Genomic DNA, 22351 nt, shown 5'->3' with positions numbered 1-22351 from the left:
TGCAATTGTAAATTTACAGTAGAATGGATTATATACAAAGCTCTTAAATCTTACAGTGCATACTCTCAAGAGTTGACACCACGAATTAATAGAACTCAATTTCCCAACACTAAACACTGTTGCATCAGTTGGAGCATTTGATTTTTTTTTATTAACCAAATCAAACATATAGTGTCTGGTCACATATACTGTATGAATCTGAATTCACTGGTGTGCAGTATGTTAGGAGAGGACACGGTGAGCTAGGCTGGTGTTTGTGTACTACTTTAGGAGAGGACACGGTGAGCTAGGCTGGTGTTTGTGTACTACTTTAGGAGAGGACACGGTGAGCTAGGCTGGTGTTTGTGTACTACTTTAGGAGAGGACACGGTGAGCTAGGCTGGTGTTTGTGCAGTAATTTAGGAGAGGATTCCCCACATGGAGGGGGCCATGTTTAAAATAGATTTGACCCTGTGGGGGTTTGGTCCTACTGTACAGTACGATATTATAAAGTGTTATAGTATTACATATTGAAAAAGCTTAATGTACAAAAGATCAGCACAAACAGAGCAGCACTTAATGCAGACAGAGACATATTAAATAACACAGTGAGATGAATCACATCAATATCTAGAAATGAGGATGGGAGATTTAAAATGCAAGGTACATCCAGTACATACATGGCCAAGGTTCTATAAACAGTGAAGAATACAGGTGTATGTGTAAAAGTCAGTTGTTGCAGCCAGTTCAGGGGCAGGCAGAAAAATTATGTGGGACCCTAAGTGGGTCTCTTGGTTCAGGGAAGTTATGTCTCTGGGGAAGAAGCTATTGTTCTTAACAACGTTCTTCATACCCAGCTTCTATATGAGTACAAATCCAGACACCTAAACCATGACCTACGTATCACCTACCCAACAGCTTGTTTTGTTTGACTGCTTGTTTTTATTGAAGGTCAATTCAGTCTGTGTATCATTAGGTACTGTTCCTGGATCAATGCTGCAAGAGTCACAGATTTCTGTTTAAAAGCAGAATGTGGTGGTCATAACATTCAGAGACAAAGGTTATTTTAAACCCAGTTTTTTTATTATTAATTATTATTATTCTGCAAGAAACGCCACATGAGGTTGGACAAGTGACCTCACTGTAAAAACACTACTTCGGGCTCTGACCACTTCCAAAGCACTGCAGTCTGAGTGAAGGGACCACACCAGCACACGCAGAAAACATGAAAGAAACATATTTAATCCATACAAATTGTAAACACCAGGCAGCACATGGGCCCAGTCAACAACTGAGCTCCACAAGGACAGATACGCTCAGTGATCAGAGGACCTGTGGAAAAATAATTACTTTAGCCAAGAAAAGTAATGAAAAATTCTGTTCTGTGATTCTACATAATGAGAGAGAGGAGCAAGAGACCTGTCTGGTCAGCTTTTGCACCTCAAACACATTTAGACAGAATTACTGCCCAGCTGAGGATCGTACAAAAGCTGTTGATTGGAGTTTTTGTTTTGTTTTTCTGTTTGTTTGCATCATAACACTGAAAGGTGATGCAGCATGTCTGTCAGTCCACAGAGAACAGCAGTAACAGATCAATGGTAATAGTCTCTGTCAACATTCTAATGGCTTCCACCAGAAGGTTCTAGAATCGTCGTCATAGCACTGCCCCTCACCACCCCAAAATACTACCAAGAGGTCAGGAAGTTTCCTGCTTTGCACTCTCTCACTGTTCTTCCTCCCACCCTTGCCCCTCCTTCAGAACTCTGAGCAGGACTTTCAGCAGAGAGTTCTCAGTCAGGATGTCCTGAGAGGCGGCTGCCAGCTCCTGCAAGCGCCTCACAGCCTCCGCAAGCTGACGGCTCTTTTCGCTGTACAGTGTCTGGAGACGCCCACTCTGGACCTGAAGCTCGGCATTCTGCCCCTGCAGTGCATATGCGTGGAGTGCCAGACGGCGGTTCTCATGCCACAGAGCAGTGAGCTGTTTGGAGAGTCGTTCACGATCCTGCTGGAGTGAGAGCACTTCCCCCTGAAGGGCGCGAAGCTCCGCCTCCAGGACAGACCCCGCCTGCAGGAGTGACTTTGGCCCTGCAGCGTGAACCCGGGCAGAGTGGCTGGTGTGCTGGAGGATGAAACGGACCAAGTTGGGTAGAGTGGTAGCAGTGTTTTCTGGGAACTTTACACTCATTTGCTTCCTAATGGCAGGAGAGAACAGGCGAGAGCAAAGGGGAGAGAGAGGAGAGGGTAGGAGAGGAGCGCAGAACAAGAAACATTAAGGCCTGAAAATGAACGAATATTTGTTTAAAATATAAAGAAAAACCCATGCGCGCACACACACACACACTACCTGTGTCTGGGGAAGAACAGGACAGAGGGCAGATGGTCCACCATGAACTCCCAGGGAAGATCATTAAGGGCAACATTCACCCTGGCAACCACAATACCACACTGACATCACTACTCAAGAGTTCAACAAACCACTTTTACAACAATATTTTTCCTGTTTGCATTGTGAGCAATGCTGTTATACCTATAATACCTACAGCATCGTCATACAATACCTACAGTCGTGGCCAAAGTTTACTGCCTCAGTATTTTTGCCTAATCAGTGCTTGGAGTTGATCAGTTTTTGTTTGTCCACCCTCTTTTTGAGGATTGACCACAGGTTACCAATAGGATTGAGATCTGGGGAGTCTCCTGGCCATGGACCCAAAATTTCAATGTTTTGTTCACCGAGCCACTTGGTTATCACTTTTGCCTTGTAACATGGTGCTCCGTCATGCTGGAAAAAGCATTGTTCATCACTAAATTGCTCCTGGATCGTTGGTAGAAGTTGCTCTTGGAGGATGTTTTGATAACATTCCTTATTCATGGCAGTGTTCTTAAGCAATGTTTTGAGCAAACTCACTGTCTTGGATGAAAAGCAACCCCACACATGAATGGTCTCAAGATGCCTTACTGTTGGCATGACCCGGGACTCATGGTAACACTCACCTCTTCTTCTCCGGACAATCATTTGTCCAGATGTCCCAAACAGTCTGAAGGGGGTTTCATCAGAGTAAATAACTTTACCCCAATCCTCTGCAGTCCAATCCCTATACTTCCTGTGGAATCCCGATCCTGTAACTACATCCTCTTTAGGAGATGGTCCTGGCACTTTCTTGTCTTTCTTGGGCGCCCTGGAGCTTTCTTCACTGCAACTGAACCTCTCTCCTTGAAGTTCTTGATGATTCCATAAATGCTTGATTTAGGTGCTTTTGATTTTCCTTGCCTGTGAAGCCCTTTTGAAGCAATGCAATGATGACTATGTGTTTCCTTGGAGGTAACCATGGTTAACAGAAGAAAACTTCAAGCACCACCATACTTTTAAAAGCAACCAGTCTGCTCCTCTAATCAGCATGACACAGTGATATCAGCCGCCTTGTCCTTGTTAACACTTTCACCTGAGCTAACGAGAATATCACTGAAATTATGTTAGCAGGCCATTTTGTGGCAGGGCTGAAATGCAGTAATTTTTGTAATTAAGTTAATTTTCATGGCAAGGAATGACTTTGCAATTAATTGCAATTCATCTGATCACTCTTCACATTATAGAGTGAATGCAAATTGCCATCATAATAAATGAAGCAGTAAACTTTGTGAAAACCAAAATTTATGCCAGTCTCAAAACGTTTGGCCGCATCTGTACATCATACAATACCTACATTATTACCAACATCGTCATACGATACCTACATAATCATACGATAGCTACAGCATTACCATACAATACTAAACATATAACTTGGTGGCAGTACTCAATTTCCATTGATTCAGTGACTCTTAACAGCAACAAAGATAATGTGTCACCTGGCCACCAGGAGGGTGCCATTTCCCTGGAAAAGCATAGCCAGCCGCAGGAGTACATGGTTCAGCACTGTGCAGAACCCGCACCAGCCTGTATAGTAGAACAACACCACATCCTTGGAAAAAGAAAGAACAAGAAACAGATGGCGAGAAAGAGGGAGGGAGAGAGATGAAGGGACAGAAGTAGGGAAAATTGTTTTTATGGGAAAAACTGTTTAACTGCATAAACCAAGTTTTTCAAAATTATTTCACGGATTTTAGAAGACAAAATGCTGCATTTCACTTAACAACATCGCTAGGACAGTAACTTTACGTCTCCATACTAGCCTAAGATAACAGCTTACCTTAATCTCTGAGTGGTAATCACTGAACACCAGGAGACAGTGTTAGGGTTTATTCTCGCTCACTGAACACCGGGAGACAGCGTTAGGCGTCATTCTCGCTCACTGAACACCGGGAGACAGCGTTAGGCGTCATTCTCGCTCACTGAACACCGGGAGACAGCGTTAGGCGTCATTCTCGCTCACTGAACACCGGGAGACAGCGTTAGGCGTCATTCTCGCTCACTGAACACCGGGAGACAGCGTTAGGCGTCATTCTCGCTCACTGAACACCGGGAGACAGCGTTAGGCGTCATTCTCGCTCACTGAACACCGGGAGACAGCGTTAGGCGTCATTCTCGCTCACTGAACACCGGGAGACAGCGTTAGGCGTCATTCTCGCTCACTGAACACCGGGAGACAGCGTTAGGCGTCATTCTCGCTCACTGAACACCGGGAGACAGCGTTAGGCGTCATTCTCGCTCACTGAACACCGGGAGACAGCGTTAGGCGTCATTCTCGCTCACTGAACACCGGGAGACAGCGTTAGGCGTCATTCTCGCTCACTGAACACCGGGAGACAGCGTTAGGCGTCATTCTCGCTCACTGAACACCGGGAGACAGCGTTAGGCGTCATTCTCGCTCACTGAACACCGGGAGACAGCGTTAGGCGTCATTCTCGCTCACTGAACACCGGGAGACAGCGTTAGGCGTCATTCTCGCTCACTGAACACCGGGAGACAGCGTTAGGCGTCATTCTCGCTCACTGAACACCGGGAGACAGCGTTAGGCGTCATTCTCGCTCACTGAACACCGGGAGACAGCGTTAGGCGTCATTCTCGCTCACTGAACACCGGGAGACAGCGTTAGGCGTCATTCTCGCTCACTGAACACCGGGAGACAGCGTTAGGCGTCATTCTCGCTCACTGAACACCGGGAGACAGCGTTAGGCGTCATTCTCGCTCACTGAACACCGGGAGACAGCGTTAGGCGTCATTCTCGCTCACTGAACACCGGGAGACAGCGTTAGGCGTCATTCTCGCTCACTGAACACCGGGAGACAGCGTTAGGCGTCATTCTCGCTCACTGAACACCGGGAGACAGCGTTAGGCGTCATTCTCGCTCACTGAACACCGGGAGACAGCGTTAGGCGTCATTCTCGCTCACTGAACACCGGGAGACAGCGTTAGGCGTCATTCTCGCTCACTGAACACCGGGAGACAGCGTTAGGCGTCATTCTCGCTCACTGAACACCGGGAGACAGCGTTAGGCGTCATTCTCGCTCACTGAACACCGGGAGACAGCGTTAGGCGTCATTCTCGCTCACTGAACACCGGGAGACAGCGTTAGGCGTCATTCTCGCTCACTGAACACCGGGAGACAGCGTTAGGCGTCATTCTCGCTCACTGAACACCGGGAGACAGCGTTAGGCGTCATTCTCGCTCACTGAACACCGGGAGACAGCGTTAGGTGTCATTCTCATAGGGTTTATTCTTTCTCACTGAGATGAAAACACTTGTGCATGTTTTGACACAGTCATAGAACTGTTGATAGGCAGCATCAGGCTAAAGCACTGGAGTTTCAACCAACTTCCAAAACAGCAGCAATGTTTGGGTTTCCAACAAAAAGGTTGTCAATCAGGTATGCCAGGGTTTATTGAATTTAAATCTCCATAGCAATGAGAAATGGCTGACTTCATGGTCTGTGATGTGATGAACTCACTAATGTCACATCAAAATTCAGGCCAGTTTCAGTACTGCCGGTAAGATTTTGCATGCTGTTAGTAAACTTTTCATGTGTGCAAGTGTGGCTACAGCCATACCATATCCTCACCCTCTCAGGGTCCATCACTATGTCCATGAAAGTGTGCGTGGTCACTTCCTGAATGAGGGATTGTGGGGGATGTAGTTCTCTTTGCCCCACCAGGTGCCTGCGGAGGGTGCTGTATGGGGTGCTGAAGTTCAGAATGAAGCGCTCTGCAGTACAGACAGAGACAGACTTTTAACCATCATTCCCCATCACATTGCCCCCCAGTGGCTGGACTGAGCAGATGGTTAAGTGTGTGTGCAATTAAGTATGTGTACCTAGTGAGTCTTTCTCAATGTTCTCCAAAACGTAGTGGGTTTCGGCTCCCAGGTCAACAATAGTGCTGAATGTGCAGGCGCTCTGGTTGCCTAGAGTGCTCTGGCTGCCTAGCGCACCAAGCTTCCGGGCCAGAGGCCACGCCAGCTGGGAGTCGAGCAGGTAGAAGTGGAGAGTCCTGTTGGTGCGGCAGCGAAGGCCTGCGAGAGCATCAGCCTGCAGGGGGCAGTGGCGCGCAACAGTGACCTGCAGTCTCCTGCAGCAGGCGCTGTAGCGTGTGAACGGGCTGTAGGTGTGCTGCACACTGCTGCAGACAGGGGGCACCAGAACAGACACTCGACTCATATACGAGTCAAGAACTGCCTCCAGTTCCAGTGCAGAACAAAGACAAGGCTTGGACAACGAGAGTGGGCGGTCCAGACACAGCTCACAGATGCCAACACTAGCGTTAGTAGTAGCAGACTCGGATCTCCACCCTGGCAGCAGCAGAGACTGGCAGCAGGCCGGCCCAGATGACACAAACCGTGAATGGGGCTGTAAGGAGGGCAAGAGGCCATCATCCTGGAGGTGCGACCAGCAACAGGAGTGGTAGCGTCGCACAACATCAGCTACCTGATGGAGAGAGTAAACTGCATAAGTTTGAGTGAGGGAGTAACAGGGGGGTGGGAATGAGAAAAGAAATCTAAAATCTCTAGAGACTAAAGTGGGCAGAGTGCACCTCAGAGAGCAGATGATGACTGGCTGTGAGAGGATTGTGTGGGAGGAACATAAGTAGTGCAGGTCCTTTGTGCAACTCTGCCTCTAGAGAGTAGCTCTTTGTTCCCATTGGCAGAATCCAGCGAATGACATTCTCTCTGTTCTCATACACCCAATCAATGATGGCCTCAGGTGTGAAGTTCCTCTCTGCCCTTGGGAACACCTGCCCAAGAAAGAAGCAATCAAACCAAAAGTACCCCACCGTTCTCCAACTGCAGAGCTTTGTCTTGTCACATTGAGATGATCAGAGGGAACAATTTCAGAGAATCTCTTTAGCAGCCACATTACAGCCTTTATCTGGACCTGAAGCTGCTAAAAGCCTCAAACAAAACAAACCCAGTGGAAACAGCAGTGCACTCTCCCCTAACTCCATACTCAGTTCAGCTAATTACTGTTATAACATTCTTATTGCCAAGATTATGCAAGTTATAATATTAGCTGTTTTTATCACCACCACCACCGATATTACAATTATTAATGTCCTTCCCCTTTTTACTATTAGTATCGACATTTATGACTATTAATGCAATTGTTTTTACTATTACAAACACCAGTGATTTGTGTTCAGCAGGGCAGAACTCAAGCTGAACTCGTGTTCAGTCAGTAAGATGACCAACTGGTCAGACTCGTCTCTGATTGTTGCTGGGCTAAGCAGAGTTATATTCTTTTGTGTGTGTGCATGCATGTTTGTGCACTTGTGTGTGTATGCACGCATGTGTATATGTATTTGTGCATTTGAGTGCATGCTTTTTCGTGTACTTTGGCATGTGCGTGTACACACGTTCATGCCCTTGGGTGCAAGAGTGCATTTGTGTGCTTTTGTGCGTGCTCATTTGGGTGCTCGTGCGCATGCATGTACTCACCAGTGAACTGTTAAAACGGCGATGCAGATACACTGTGTCGTCCTCTCTCACCGAAATGGCTTCTGCCACCTGCAGATTCGTCACTACACCAAAACGCACTGCCCCCTGAGAATCTTTACCAATGAGAGAAAAGCTGGACCATTCAGTTCACACTTATGAATTCCAGTCAACTCAAATCACTAGAAGTGATGGTATAGTCATGTGTGCCAGCCTCACAGGATGAAAGAATGTGACATCACACTAACTTTATATTTGTGTTTGTTCTCACTGTTTGTGTGTGTGTGTGTGTGTGTGTGTGTGTGTGTGTGTGTGTGTGTGTGTGTGTGTGTGTGTGCACATTGGGTTTGTGTGCGCAAGCATTTTGGGGGTGTGTATGTGTTAGGGGTGTGTGTGTGTAATAGGTGTCATACCTCTTCTGAGTGCATGTAGTGCAGATGAGAGAAATATAACATAACCGGGCGGCTGAGGGGAGGAGTTAAACTCAAAGAACCCAATCACACCCTGCTGTAGGACAGAACACACACACACACACACACACAATATAGAAAAAACAGACATTTACTACTCAATGACAAAACTGTTGAGGAGTCATTCAAACACAGCTGGGTGACCTCAGCAGATCGACAGAAAAGCAGAAACAAGCCGGTCTTTTACACCAAAACAGACATAGAAATAACGCCACAAAAACAGACAGATATCTAAGTGAAAAATATCAGTATCTCCCAGACAGACACTCTAAACCACCTGAAACATAACTTGCACCTGTGCTTATGACAAGGATATGACAAGACTTCATAAACTCCTGGCTTACACACAAAAAGAAATCCGCTGTAAGAGATCACCTGTTTATACATGAAAGAGCAGTTCTACACCACATTAACAGTTATGAGGTGTGTGTGGGTGGGTGGGTGCGCGCGATCACGATCACACCTGTGAGCGTGACCGTTACCTCGTGGTGTGATATAAAGTTGTGCACTGCTGTGTGGGAGGGCAGGTATGTGAGGGGTGTCAAAACCCTTCTGATAAAACTCTCCACATAATCAGCAATAGTAGGACCCTTATACTCAATAGGACCAAACCTACAGAGAGAATCACAAAGACGGTGACATACACAGACAGACAGACAGAGAGAGATAGACAGACACAGAAAGAGAACATTAATCATTAACAAATTACAGGGTTATTTAGAGTTTTAACTCATTATACATTTACAGGTTCTCCTTAATAAGTCCATTTTGATTGGTGTAAGCAACACATCAGATACCTCCTGTTACTCCAGTCAGAGAAACAACAGTTACAGCATTTACCTCCTGTAGTACAGGTGCATGACTGGATATTTGTAAAAGTTTTTCTGCTTCCGGCACCTTCCCTGACTCCACCAGCAATTCACCGCCACAAACTGAACCTGCATAAAACATTACATCGTTACAGTCGAGACAGCCACACATGAAACGCATCACTAGGTTGTAAACACAACTTTACAGATTTCACAGCTGTGGAAATTGTTCTGCTGTCACTACTAAAGCAGAACTGTGATGGTAATCAGCAGTTACGATATTCATCATTGGCTACGTGTGAGAATTCGCCACTGTAAACACAAAACAAATCAATTTTACATGAGTCATATCGCACACACTTTGATTTAAAGTATCTTCCAGGTGAAGCAGAAACAACACACCCACTACAAACGTACAAGATGCACTCGGGCTGTACCTCTTCGGCCAAGCGGAGTGCCACTTGCTGTATGTGCTCACGTGCAGCCACAGAGCGCGCGCACCAGGGGGCATAGTAGAAGAGTAAGCAGACGTCTGAGCCCTCACACAGCAGGTCAGCCTGCTCCTGCTGTCCCAGAAACAGATCCACGACAGGAACATGCGTGGGGAAGAACCGCACAGGCGCTCGGGCAGGTACCACCACAGACTTGGCCCGACTGGGGAGGGGGATTAGTTAATACACATCAGTCACACGGTCTGTGAGATCTGTGAACAGGTGGAGAAGCTCTCTGGTGGAATTGGCATGTCTTCCCAACCGAACAGCGTTTCTGGGTGACGCTAGAAAAGCTTCACTTTCCACAGTCCCACGACACTAGTCACCATGCACGTAAAGCCAGTGTTGTGGGACCTCTTCCGTAACAGGACAAGTATGTCCTAGTCGTGTTCATCATACAAGACACGTCGTCAGTGAACCAAAGAGCGTAAAGCCTCCCGTTAGTTGCTCCTACTATGAAGTTACATACTAACGCTTCCAAACTAGGACACGGGCTGAGCCGGGCAAGGCGAACTAGTAACTTGGAAAACTGTTCCCTTACTCACAAACTCGATAAGAAGCCCAGGCCTGACGGACAGCCTCTAACATGTTGTTTTGTGGCGGTTACCTGTAGCTGAGTGTGAGCGCCAGGACGAGAAGGCAGCTGAGCAGCAGCGCTCCTCCACACAGCACGGCGGGTCTAAGGCCCATCTGCTCCACCACCTGCCGGACATGCGACCGCGACCGCTGCCACATTACCGGCTCTGCGCCGCCCCCTCCATCTATAAACGCCGCGTCTCGCAGTCTTCTGACATTTCCCGAAAGGGTTGGGCCGCCCCGGGGTCATAGACAAACGACAGGCCAGCGAACGCCTGGAAACACGGTAACCGTTCAAAAGAGCACTGAACCAACCTGCCTGTCCCACGTAGTTCGTTCACTTCCGTGTTTGCGAGAAGGTGGGTCCGACATAGGGGTCCATCTGAAAAGTACAAACACGTACAAGAAACGTATGGGTCCATCTGAAAAGTACAAACACGTACAAGAAACGTATGGGTCCATCTGAAAGTACAAACACGTACAAGAAGCGTATGGGTCCATCTGCAAAGTACAAACACGTACAAGAAGCGTATGGGTCCATCTGAAAAGTACAAACACGTACAATAAGCGTATAAGACAAATACGTAAACCGCGATCACAAAAACTACTTTAAGTGTTTTTTACTGCGCGTCATTGTATAGCTGTTCATGTTGAACACCACGATGTCAATAAGAAAAAAGTATGTTAGGTGATTCTGTAGAAACATTCTCAATTAATTCTGTTTCAAGCACGTGACTAAAACCTTTGCTCCTCTATACGCATCCACATTTTCTAATATGGTTTTTCATAGCTATTTAACTTTATTTTAATTCGGTTTTGTGTGTTTTTAACTTTCGTATGGAACCCGCGAAAAAAACATGGCGGGGGTTTATTTTAATACGTACAAAATTATTGCCTGCCTAACGCATTTCTCAAGATAATTTTTCTCGAAATCTTTTCTCATGATTATTATTTCCAACATATTTTTCCAGAACATTTAGGGTAATGCTCACTTCACCCTGTAGATGGCAGCAATGCGCCATTCAGGCAGGATTACATTCACTATTGTCCTCCGAGCCAGTCCACTAGAAACTGTGTATCCGTGATCAGAACTATTCTGATGGAATGGGCCACTATATAACACTTTATTTCAAACTCGTTCTCAAATACAGTGAAATGTTCAGTTTCACTCGCTCTCAAATACAAAGATGTTGTTTCACACTGTTCAAAACCATACCATTTAAATCACATCAGAATGTTTCAGAGGAAGGGTGGCAATATAGCAATTATTATAATTGTTGTAATTATATTTTTAAAAATTATAGATATCTTGCCTGTATAATTCAGTGTTTACTGGGGCACTAACAATGTCTGCACGTTGCCTGGGCGATGCTGCTCCCATCCAGTGTGTGGTATAGGGGTAAGGCTTACCCTTAATGTTATCTTGAAAATTCTCTATCTAATTATCTCAAGAAAAATGCATTCAGCAGGCAATAGTTTTCTTTCTTTTTTACCTATTAAAACAAAATCTTCAGCATGTCCTTTCGCGGCCTCCGTACATTCGTTCTTCGTATACTACTACACTTCTTAGATTCCCACACACGTCGACGCTTTTGTATTACAGGTGTGGTCTTCTACACTAGTTATTAGATTTTGCTTCTCTAATTAGAGCAGTCCTATCAGTCCTATCTTGTAGCCTGCAGTCCTGATTACACTCTGTGGTAGACAGTTCAAGAAAACGCAGGAAACAATCATAGGCCCACTTCAGATGGCTACATTTCTCTGCTGCAAATGATTCGTTATTGTTGGTGATTCAGTAGACCACCTTAAAATCCTCCGCTTTAGGCAAGGCAAGTTTATTTATACAGCGGCCATCTAGCGGGCTTCACATAAAAGAATTACTACACTGATAAATAAAACAATTGATTTAACTATGACAAATTTAGAGGCATAAATGTGAATGTAATGAAACTCAGAGAAAACTGATGTTAGTGCAGGAAGGTTTTAATTGCAAGGGTCACAGCGTCAGCATATCAAAGTAGGGGAACCGCGAACGGGGTAACGCGGGAACAGAGGCAGAAAACGGATGCTGTAGTCAAGAGCAGGACAGGCTGAGGAATACGGCCCAGGAGAGCGTCAGAAACATGGAACCGAGCCGGTGTGTGAACTATAAAGACAGGAGAAGAGTAGGAGAGAAGGCCGCAGAGAATCAGCAGAGCAGCATGGTGGCATAAACAGAATATAATGAGGAGAAGGTGTAGCGACAGGGGGATGAGAATGAGGACGAAAAGCAGACCGCTCACCTGGAAAGAGGACGAGAAGTAGACCGCCGATCTGGATCGCTAAAGGGAAGCGGTAGGAGGAGAACTGGTAACTAAAAGAAAAGTTAAAAATAAATTGCTAAAGGAGTTCAAATAAACCTATAAAGTATTGAGATAAAAGACAAAAATGAAAACTGAATAAATAAAACAAAAAGAAATAAAAGTGCATTGTTATGCTGAAAATGTAATCGTGCAGTGCTCCAGGAGCTCAGGAAACAGTGTTCAAACTGACTATGTAGGTCTGTGTTCTACATTATTCCAGTATAGGCGCGACTCTAAGTGTAAACGGAGTTAAATGACAGCTTTCACATCCGTGTGAGAAAACGTGCTACGCCTCCACGGATAAGACTCACGCGAGAGCAAGACGTGTGATTAAATGAAACTCGGAGCCCGTAAAGCGGAGTCTCTTCAGACGAAGCGTACACATGGCACACATGATTAACGTTCCTCGAATACAGGCAAAGGTATAAAGGCTCCCCTGCGCTTCATACGGCAGCTTCTCCTCGGGTGGTGACGCGCATCAACCCAAACATCGGTAGCAGCAAAGAGCCAACAACTGTTCACCAGGAAACGGCCACAGCTGGTTGGAGATGACTGTCATTTACATCGCCACGCTTTTCTTTCTCTCAGGCGAGTAGCACTTGTTATCGAATCCTGTTTACACGTCTTGGACGATCTGTGCTCCACAGAGCAGGATTTCTGTTTTGCCAGATGAACCTAGCTCAGAGTTAGGGACTGCCCGTTAGGAATGTCCCTCAGTTCTCCTATCGGACAGCCCTGGAGCCCTGCAGTTTTGCAGTTGATGGCCTCTTCGCCACAATTCCTAGAATGTTTCCCTCGAAGGCTCCACTTTCCGTCAGACGTAAAAGACTATTGCCTATCGTATAAAAATATTAAAATACGATCAACAGGTTGGCTGCTCGGGCCCTGTCTGATAGGTTCATAATGAGAATTTCCACTCCCTTGTCGCAAAAGGCACTTTCCAGAGGTGCATCCTAACGGCATGTGCTCTTATCACGGTCTCTGCTGTAGCGCTGAGCCCGCAGTTCCCGAGTCTGATGCACTCTGGACGGGACACGCGCAGTTTGCTGGAGCTCGCAGGAGTCATCAAGTGCAGCACGGGCAGATCAGCGGTGGCTTACGTGATGTACGGATGCTACTGCGGGATCGGGGGACAAGGCTGGCCGCGAGACAAAGCGGACTGGTGAGCTTTTACCCAACACACACTCATACAAATGTAGACTGCGATATCTTACACTGTGTCCAGTTTACTTGGAGGAAAAAAAACTAATTCACAATATACACCCAGTCATCAAATTAAAGTGTGGGTGTCTTAGCAAGTACACGACCTTACAGTGTGTACACCATTTAGATGCAGGTCAAGACAATACAATAATTGCTATATTTTGTTGCCTGGTATAAATTGCAGGTTTAGAACAATGTCATTGTTTTCACACACACACAAACTGTGCTGAGTTTGTGTAGGCATGGCAAGCTGTATAGCTGATTCATCATACTGAGAGAGTGAAATCATTACAGTTCAGAAATGCTTACTCTACACTTCACTATGTGATTGACCCTCAACTCATGTCACTGGGGTGCTTACGGTAATAGTAACCCTCCTGTAAAATGCCACTTCTGATGGCTTTTGTGTGTGTGTGTGTGTGTGTGCGTGCGTGTGTGTGGAAGGTGTTGTCACAAGCATGACTGTTGCTATTCAAGGGCAGAGAATCGAGGCTGTCATGCCAAAACAGATAAATATTCCTGGAGCTGCAGCAGCCCGACACTAGACTGCGGTATTTACTTACACACACACACACACACACACACACACACACACACACACACACACACTGTGTGGCACTGTGTGCCATATATTAGGTGTTCACATCCCAGTCCTCCAGGGTTTCCATCCTCCCTTTATCTGGGAGTCAGGTGTGATGAAGTGGACAACTAGTTACATCAGTTATTAATCAACTACAAGTGATTACAAAATCCAGGACTGGATTTGAATACCACTGGTCTACGGACTCACAGAGAAAAAGCAGTCTGCACTACAAACCCTGATGTTTGAGATTCTCCCTTTCTAAATGTTTTCAGGGTATTATGGATATGTGCTTTGCGTTAAAGAAACACTGAACTATAAAACTCCAATAGCACTGGCCATCACTGTTCACCTTAGAACTGGAATTCATGTTATATTTGTTCAGGATCTCTGACTGACCACTGTGAGAAGAGGCTGTGTGTGTGTGACAGTGAAGCTGCACGCTGCCTGAAGAGGGCTCCGTACACCCTTAAATACGCCATGTGGCCTGACTTCCTGTGTGGGGCTGAACACCCCACCTGTGCCTACTACTGACTGACTGACACACACACACACACACCCACACCCTCACCCTCTGTGGGGCTGAACACCTGTGCCCACTCCTGACAGACAGCCCAATCTTTGGGCATTGTTTATGCCCCCCACTCATACTTCTGCCACCCCCACCACCCTCTTGAAAAAAATAAAATATTTCTGCTTGTACTGTTTGTTTAAAACATTGTAATCACATTTCACGAAACTTTTTTTTTTTAATTGAAAACAATTTGTTTAAAAAATAGCATTACGTAAATAATGAGTATCAGTGTAAAATCAACAAAATTATGAACAGTGTCAGAAATGCAAAGAGAATAAAGAATTTGGTTTAAGCAATGTAGCTTCAAGGAAGGAAGACAAACACCATCTCTTGGCTTTGATCAGTTGAGTGATGTCGAGATTCTGGACCCATTTCACTGTGTACGGTTATTATTCTATTATAACTGATGTTTTAAAGATCTGAGATACAGAGTAAACCCCCAAAGCACTGACATCAGCACCTCTTGTCCAGCAGAAGGGCATGTAAGAACACACACACACACACATATACCCCTCTAGTTCAGCAGGAGTACATGCGCACGCACGTACGTTTCATTCAAGATGTGAGTCATCTGTGAGGGGTGGGTGGGTGTGCGTGTCGTGTGGTGTGTGTATGTGTACAAGCATGCATCATACGTGTTGTGTGTCTCGGCGCAGAACCTGCTGTACCACCAGGTCTATGTTAATAATGGGGTTAAAGTAGAGGGCCCAGTAGAAGAGGCAATTACACACAAACTGGGGGAGGAGGGGCCAGACCAGTGCAAAGACGACCCCACATCTCAACACCCACCACAGGTGGTGCCACATCTTCTGAGGGAGCATCCTAAAATTCACACACAACCAAAACAAGTGAAGTGCATTACCTACATGTTCTTTTTTTTGTATTATACATAGCTACTTAACCCTACAAAACTGGCTACTGCTACACCTACCTTATAAGTGTATAGTTAGACACTAGGTTGTCTGTGTGTGTGTGTGTGTGTGTGTGTATATACCTAATTTCTCTCCTGCTCCACACTCTCCAGAACGCGCAGGCCTCAAGCAGTGACAGCAGCATGGCATTTACTATAACAAAACGAGACGTCCAGTAGTGAACACTCAGCCAATCCCACGCAAACTCTGCCAGGAGCTGATAGGGCAGCACAGAGTACTTCACCACAAACTCCGCCCACTGTCTCCAGTTAGGATTCTCCTTCTACAGGACGCACGAGAGAGAGAGTCAGCAAGGCACAGACAGACAGACAGACACATATCTATAATACATATAGAACGTTATATTTAGAAAGAATAGAAGGCTGTACACACACACACACGAGCCTTGCTGGGCAGGTGATCCACATGGGGTGGCCGTCTGGGACAGCAGGTATGTATGAGGGGCAGGAAGCCGTCATCATAGTCAAACAGATAGAGGTAGAGGATGGTGAGGCGAGGAGAATCTTTGAGAGCGTAAAGTAAGAAAAGAGCCTTTCCCCCATTCACCGCCTACAGGGAGAGAGAGAGAGAGAGAGTCAGAGCAGACAGTCTATGGAGAGAGAGAGAGAGAGAGTCAGAGCAGACAGTCTATGGAGAGAGAGAGAGAGAGAGAGAGAGAGAGAGAGAGAAACAGCTCTGACACTTTACAGAGAGTTAAATCAAATCAAAATGTATTTATATAGTGCTTTTTACAACAGCCATTGTCACAAAGCAGCTTTACAAATGTCCAAGTCCAAGCCCTCAGTGAGCAAGCCAAGGGTGACGGTTGCAAGGAAAAGCTCCCTAGAGCATGAGGAAGAAACCTTGAGAGGAAACAAGACTCAAAGGGGGTGGGGGGGGCATCCTCCTCTGGGTGACAACGGTCACCAAAATATTAAAAATTTTAAGAGAAAAATAAACAAAAAATGAAAAAATTAAATGTCCAACTTTCTAGAGGTCCTAGTCTTGTCCGAAGTGTCTGTGTGTGTAAGAGAAAGTAGGGCAGATGGAGTCAGAAAGAAATGAGAGAAATTAGAAAACAAACCCTAGTTAAATTATATAAACTACTGAGAAAATAAAATGAAACAAAATGTTGTAAAATGTACAAATGAGCCGAGTACTTACTCAAAATTGAAAAAAATGAACAGAAACAAATTTTAAAACAGTACCAAAATCAGAGATCATAACCTGGCCTTTGAAACTGGAAGACATGTCTAGAAGAACTAGACAAAGAGCCAAACAGAGAGAGAGAGAGAGAGAGAACACAGTCAGGCCAACACAGAGCTGTACGTTTCTCCTTCATAATACAAAATTCACACAAACATGAAAAAAGTCATAAAAAAGCTGAAATCCAGCCTATATGAAAAATTCATGCTTGCTCTTGTTGCAAAAGAGGAAAAAAAAGCATCTATCACTGCAGAACACACCAAAAACCATGTCATAATAACACACTAAATGTCTGACTGCTTACTACCAACATGGTAGTAGTTATTAGTGTTATTAGTGTCATTTTATTCTGTTATTCTTATTTATTTACATAATTCCATTTATAAGAGGTGGGGGGGGGGGGTTGTATGTGAAATCACCCCTACACAGACACACACCCTTATACCTGGACATGCCTAATAATCTATTCTCTCTTTCTGCCAAGGTACACCTACCCCTGATTTCATGTTACTGAGCCTCAACCTGTCTCAGCTGCCATGGCTACTCCCACCACCCCCTGATGTCCCCTGCTGTAGCCCACCACACCTACTTCTACTTCTACTTCTCAACTACAACTACTTCTCCATTGCCCTTGATGGACATTCTCATATCGGATGGGTTTTGGATACGTGCACATCATTGGGATCAGACTAGGACTTTTAGAAAATCAGACTAGACATTAATTGTTTTTTTTTTTCATTATATTATTATTTTTCTCTTTCACTACTTATTTTGCTCTTTATTGTTTATATTGTCACTGTTGTGGTATCCCCCCCCCCCCATTTGTAAAGGTGCTTTGTGACATCTGTTGTAAAAAGCGCTATATAAATAAATTTGACTTGATTTGACTTGACAAATGTGTGCACCCTCCCCCGATACACAAATCCTCTCCCTTCAAAACACAAACCCCTCACCCCACACACCTTGTACTCCCAGAGGTTCTGTGGCGGTTTGACTCTAGCAGTGCGGACCCTGTGCAGTTCCTGCAGGATGGCTCGTCGGTGGGTGGGGTTATCTATACTATATGGAAGCCTGGACAAGTCATCATCCTCAAGGAGAGTGAGCATCCTGACACACATACACACAACACAACACACACACTATATTAAATTATATACAACATACAGTGCGATAAGAGAGAGTCACACTGGCTTGGATGTCACCCCGGATGAACAAGGTCAATGTCAGATGTTGTGGGATCAGAACAGTCTGATGAAAATTTGACTACTGGAACAAAAACAACACACTAATGGACAAGAGTGCAGACTAGAGGACTGTTGAAATGCTATTACACAAGTAACATCAGTGAGAGAGGGTATTATGCAGAGGATGGGTGATCTATGAATGCTTCAAAACACAACTCCATATAGACTAACTCCAAAAAACTAATAGCTCAGTGTTCCAACAGTGTTCCAGATTGATGAGGTACAACACACATGCTATGGCAAGGGGGAGCGAGGACGACAGGTAAATCATCATCATCATCATCATCATACCCCGAAATTGGGAACCGAGACCCAATGAACCAGAGCTGCTGACCTGAGATTGAAGATCCCAGTTAAGCAGGGCACCAATTTTAGCAGACTACCAACCGAAGTACTTGAAGATGTGCTGGAAGTTGTGAATGCAGCACCACAAACGATCACTACTGTGACAATCACTGATATATGCCACAGCAGAGATGCGTGGCATCAAGGAGCAGTACCCTTCATGGAGGAGGAGGTTGGAGGCCAAGATAAAGGCCACACAGAGAGAAGTCAGCCAGCTATCAGAAACACAGAAAGGCACAAGGCACATGAAGGTACGTGAGAAGTACAAGCTGTCCATACCTGAGGCCTTGGAGATTGCCAAGCAAAGATTAAGAAGCCTAGCTGCCCACTGGAAGCGATACACACAAGAAGCAGAAGCCAGGAGGACAAACAGGATGTTCTATGAGCCAACCAATGTGTACTATTGGTGGCAGGGTGACAGCATAAGAACAGACCCACCAAAGCTGAACAATACTGGAAAGGCATATGGGAGAAGAAGGCATCACACAACATCAACGCCCAGTGGTTAGAGAACCTGAGAGCAGACCACAGCAACCTCCTGAACAGGATCCAGTAATCATCATGCTAGCAGATGTCCAAGAAAGAGTCGCAAGCATGGAGAACAGGACAGTTCCAGGCAAGATCTGAGCCATCAACACCTACACTCTACCAGTCATCAGATACCCCACTGGCATAATAAGCTGGCCTAAGGAGGAGATAGAAGCTACTGAAGAAGGATGACAGCACTAAGTGCTTAGTGAGTACCTCAGACAGCAGAAATCTGAGGAGGATGGAAATGAGGAGGAACAGGGACCATCATGGGAGGAAAAACCCCTGCATGGTATGTACTACTGTCAGATAGTGGAAATGGCTGATATGGAAAAATCCTACCAATGGGAAGAAAAGGCTGGATTGAAAGACAGCTAAGATACTACGCAGGGCTCTCAAGATCCCAAGGAAAACAAAAATGTGTGTGTGTGTGTGTGTGTGTGTGTGTGTGTGTGTGTGTGTGTGTGTGTGTTCGCACACGCTAACCTGCCGTTAACCTGTTCTCTGTGGAAGGTCTCTCTGTATTGGCTGGTCCACGCACCTAAGTGTTCCACCCACAGTTTGACATCATCAGCTGTCCACCTGCTGAGTGGCTTAAATTCCAGAACCTCATGATTTTCTCCACTGGACCAGTGATAGACCAGCAACATCACCTACACACAGTCAGTCATTTAAAGTGTATTTACACAGAACCTTTACAATAGCCATTGTCACAAAGCAGCTTTACACATGTCTGTGATCCCAGTGAGCAAGCCAAAAGGTGACAGTGGCATGGAAAAACTCCCTAAGGCTTAGTGGAAGAAACCTCAAGAGGAACCAAGACTCAAAAAGGGCGGGCAGGCGCACACACACACACACACACACACACACACACACACACACACACACACACACACACACTTACAGTGACGCAAGTAAGAGCAGTGAGCACTCCGGAGAAGAAGCTTCCGGTTCCTCTCCGTGGTCTTCCTGGTGGAGCGCCGCGACTGGCCTCATCGCCATGGCGCTGGAAGTCCAGCAGAGACTGAGTGATCCGCGGGTTATTCTGGATCTCTTTTTGCCTCCTTTGCACATCAGCTTGGAACAACTTCTCCACAGCGTCTCTACACAAAACACACAGAGAGTAATCCTGAGCTACCTCTATCCTCTATGCTTTAGTCAGGACAGTGTTTAGATTTTCTGAACAGTCGCATTTTACCTCAGTAGAATGTTGACCTTAGGAAACCCCTCCCATCTCTCGCGACACTCAGGGCACTCGGTTTTACCAGATGACTCCCACCACAGCGCAAGGCAGTGGCGACAGAAGCTGTGGCCACAGTGAAGCGTGGTGGGCTTCACAAGGACATCATAGCAACAGTGGCACGTGAATTCTTGCTCCGTCAGCCCGCTCATAGGGGCACCCACTTCAGCTGAAGCTTGCCGAGAACTGGACAATGAAAAGATGACTTTAGTGCCACTGTCCTCTGTTATCTGAGAGTCTGTCATTGGGGCTTAGCATACACCATCTGAAGTGGAGAGGAGGGGAAGATAAGGGGAAGATGAGCAACAGAGCGAGCGAGAGAGAGAGAGAGAGAGAGAGAGAGATACAGAAAGAGAGACAGGTAGAGAGATTAATTCCATGGTTCTGTGCGCTGTTCTGTTTGCACGTACAAGCTAACGTTCCCTCTAGCTAGCTACATTAAAACCATTCTGATTAACTGTGGGGGAGTTTCAGTTCATTCCAGTCCAGTGCTGAAGTTACTTGTGTACTGAAGCTGCCCATTACCCAGTTCGTTAGTCCGAGAAAGAGAAACGCTGCTGGGGAAGTCTGACAGGTGTCCTGAGAGCTACGTTAGCAAAACAACACAAACGCTGGCATTTAATGCAACTTGTGTACGGCTGTGGGCGCCCCTTGCAACAATACTAGCTAACAATAATGGACATTTTGGGCACATGTTAAAATCTTGAAACACCAGCATACACTCCTAAGAAGTTCTTAAGAGGCATCCAAACTCGCTAGCTAGCACTCTGATCTTCATATTTACACGACATTCATGTTTAGGTTAGCTGCGACAGACATACCTGTGATCAACTGAAACGCTGCTTCCAAACGTGGATTTCAGCTGTCAGGTCGAGAACGAGCCAAATATACAGTCACTCTCCTCGGTCGTTTACCTCTTTTGCTCGTATTGAGCGATTCGGATTGTAAAATGTGCGGAAGCAAAGTGGTGTGTTTTCAGTCTCTACACAAGAAACCAACATACGACTGTAAATCTCCAGGTTTCCTACTCGAGGGTTTCTCTGTCAAATAAACGTCGAGGTGACGTGAACGCAGCACTGAACAGGTGCGCAACATCCTTCCTGCCCCGCCACGATTGTGACGACCAGATGCTCATTCTTCATTGGTGGTTCACTTGGCCGATTCAGTATTAACGATTGTGATTGGTTCCTTGTTGTGTCAGTTATTAGTTTGCAGTAACTCAATAAACATTTTATACATTTATACATTTTCGTGTACAAACATGTGATGAGGCCATTCCTGCAACTTCTGCTTGCGGTCTGCACAAAGAAATGACCGGATGTTAATAGTATTAATATTAACATTATTGTTAAAGTTCACTTGTGCTAAATTTGTATCAAGAATAGGCTACTAACCTATCGAGCTAAGTAGGTTACTTTACATAGATTCGCTTGTTACATTTCCTCGTGTATACAGCTACTATAAACGTACAAAATTATGTCTCAAAGTCAAAGTCAAAGTGAGCTTTATTGTCATTCAGACTATACAACAAGTAGTGTACAGCTGAACAAGATTGTGTTTCTCCAAACTCCGATGTGCAAATATACACTATACATAAAAGTAAGTGCACGAGACAAGACATAGCATAAATGCTCCCTGAACCACTCTTTCACAATTTGAGCCCGATGAATCCTGGCAATGTCATCTTGGAATATGCCTGTGCCATCAGGGAAGAAAAATTCCATTGATGGAATAATCTGGTTTTCAGTGTATTCAGGTAGTCAGCTGACCTCATTCTTTGGGCACATAATGTTGCAGAACCTAGACCTGACCAACTGCAGCAACCCCAGATCATAGGATTGCCCCCACAGGCTTGTACGGTAGGCACTAGGCATGATGGGTGCATCACTTCAGCCGCTTTTCTTCTTACCCTGATGCGCCCATCACTCTGGAACCTTCCATTGCTCCAGAGTCCAATCTTTATGTTCCCTAGCAAATTGAAGACGTTTTTGC

At 45.6% G+C, this 22351-nt stretch overlaps 3 protein-coding genes across 13 annotated transcripts; 1 reads left to right on the top strand and 2 right to left on the bottom strand.

Annotated features, from left to right (window-relative positions):
* Positions 1-1040: 1040 nt before the first annotated feature.
* txndc11 (thioredoxin domain containing 11) lies at positions 1041-10369 on the bottom strand. The gene is made up of 12 exons (XM_035534523.1): positions 10218-10369; positions 9557-9773; positions 9151-9248; positions 8793-8922; positions 8254-8347; positions 7844-7956; positions 6943-7143; positions 6227-6836; positions 5976-6118; positions 3826-3938; positions 2324-2404; positions 1041-2171 (listed from the first exon to the last, which is right to left on the bottom strand). Exons 1-12 carry the CDS (start codon positions 10343-10345, stop codon positions 1703-1705), a joined length of 2397 nt encoding a protein of 798 aa, XP_035390416.1. The 5' UTR covers positions 10346-10369; the 3' UTR covers positions 1041-1702.
* Positions 10354-21457, bottom strand: LOC113585183 (bifunctional apoptosis regulator). 9 transcript variants are annotated; one of them, XM_035534524.1, is made up of 11 exons: positions 21181-21457; positions 20318-20624; positions 20024-20222; positions 19606-19772; positions 17965-18109; positions 16190-16366; positions 15880-16079; positions 15675-15707; positions 12469-12507; positions 10669-10727; positions 10354-10568 (listed from the first exon to the last, which is right to left on the bottom strand). In XM_035534524.1, exons 2-11 carry the CDS (start codon positions 20602-20604, stop codon positions 10372-10374), a joined length of 1503 nt encoding a protein of 500 aa, XP_035390417.1. In that variant the 5' UTR covers positions 20605-20624; positions 21181-21457; the 3' UTR covers positions 10354-10371. The 9 variants fall into 9 exon arrangements, with proteins under 9 accessions (XP_035390417.1, XP_035390418.1, XP_035390420.1 ...); XM_035534525.1 differs by having other exon boundaries at positions 20318-20545; XM_027022541.2 differs by having other exon boundaries at positions 10430-10568; positions 12469-12539.
* On the top strand, positions 12475-17781 carry LOC113585184 (phospholipase A2-like). Of its 3 annotated transcripts, none has more exons than XM_027022546.2 (4): positions 12475-13116; positions 13519-13690; positions 14176-14282; positions 17487-17781. In XM_027022546.2, the coding sequence occupies exons 1-4, from the start codon at positions 13077-13079 to the stop codon at positions 17693-17695; spliced, it is 528 nt and encodes a 175-aa protein (XP_026878347.2). In that variant the 5' UTR covers positions 12475-13076; the 3' UTR covers positions 17696-17781. The 3 variants fall into 3 exon arrangements, with proteins under 3 accessions (XP_026878347.2, XP_026878348.1, XP_026878349.1); XM_027022547.2 differs by lacking the exon at positions 17487-17781 and adding an exon at positions 14697-15013; XM_027022548.2 differs by lacking the exons at positions 14176-14282; positions 17487-17781 and adding an exon at positions 14697-14809.
* Positions 21458-22351: the final 894 nt, after the last annotated feature.

This window comes from Electrophorus electricus, chromosome 16, assembly GCF_013358815.1.
Source record: "Electrophorus electricus isolate fEleEle1 chromosome 16, fEleEle1.pri, whole genome shotgun sequence".
Classification (NCBI taxonomy): Eukaryota; Metazoa; Chordata; class Actinopteri; order Gymnotiformes; family Gymnotidae; genus Electrophorus; species Electrophorus electricus.
Note: the sequence above shows the minus strand (reverse complement) of the source record. Positions and strands in the feature narration are given on the sequence as shown.

Coding starts and splice junctions, on each gene's coding strand:
- LOC113585183 (XM_035534524.1), bottom strand. CDS start 20,604: ATGACAGACTCTCAGATAACAGAGGACAGTGGCACTAAAGTCATCTTT. Junction 12,508..15,674: donor AAGATGTGGCACCACCTGTG/GTGGGTGTTGAG, acceptor GCTTCCCTTTAG/CGATCCAGATCGGCGGTCTA. Junction 10,728..12,468: donor ACTTCTCGTCCTCTTTCCAG/GTGAGCGGTCTG, acceptor TGTACTTTTCAG/ATGGACCCATACGCTTCTTG.
- LOC113585184 (XM_027022546.2), top strand. CDS start 13,077: ATGACTGTCATTTACATCGCCACGCTTTTCTTTCTCTCAG. Junction 13,117..13,518: donor CACGCTTTTCTTTCTCTCAG/GCGAGTAGCACT, acceptor TCTCTGCTGTAG/CGCTGAGCCCGCAGTTCCCG. Junction 14,283..17,486: donor CAGCCCGACACTAGACTGCG/GTATTTACTTAC, acceptor CTTTCTGCCAAG/GTACACCTACCCCTGATTTC.
- txndc11 (XM_035534523.1), bottom strand. CDS start 10,345: ATGTGGCAGCGGTCGCGGTCGCATGTCCGGCAGGTGGTGGAGCAGATG. Junction 9,249..9,556: donor CACTCCGCTTGGCCGAAGAG/GTACAGCCCGAG, acceptor TGTTTTATGCAG/GTTCAGTTTGTGGCGGTGAA. Junction 7,957..8,253: donor ACTACATGCACTCAGAAGAG/GTATGACACCTA, acceptor TCATTGGTAAAG/ATTCTCAGGGGGCAGTGCGT.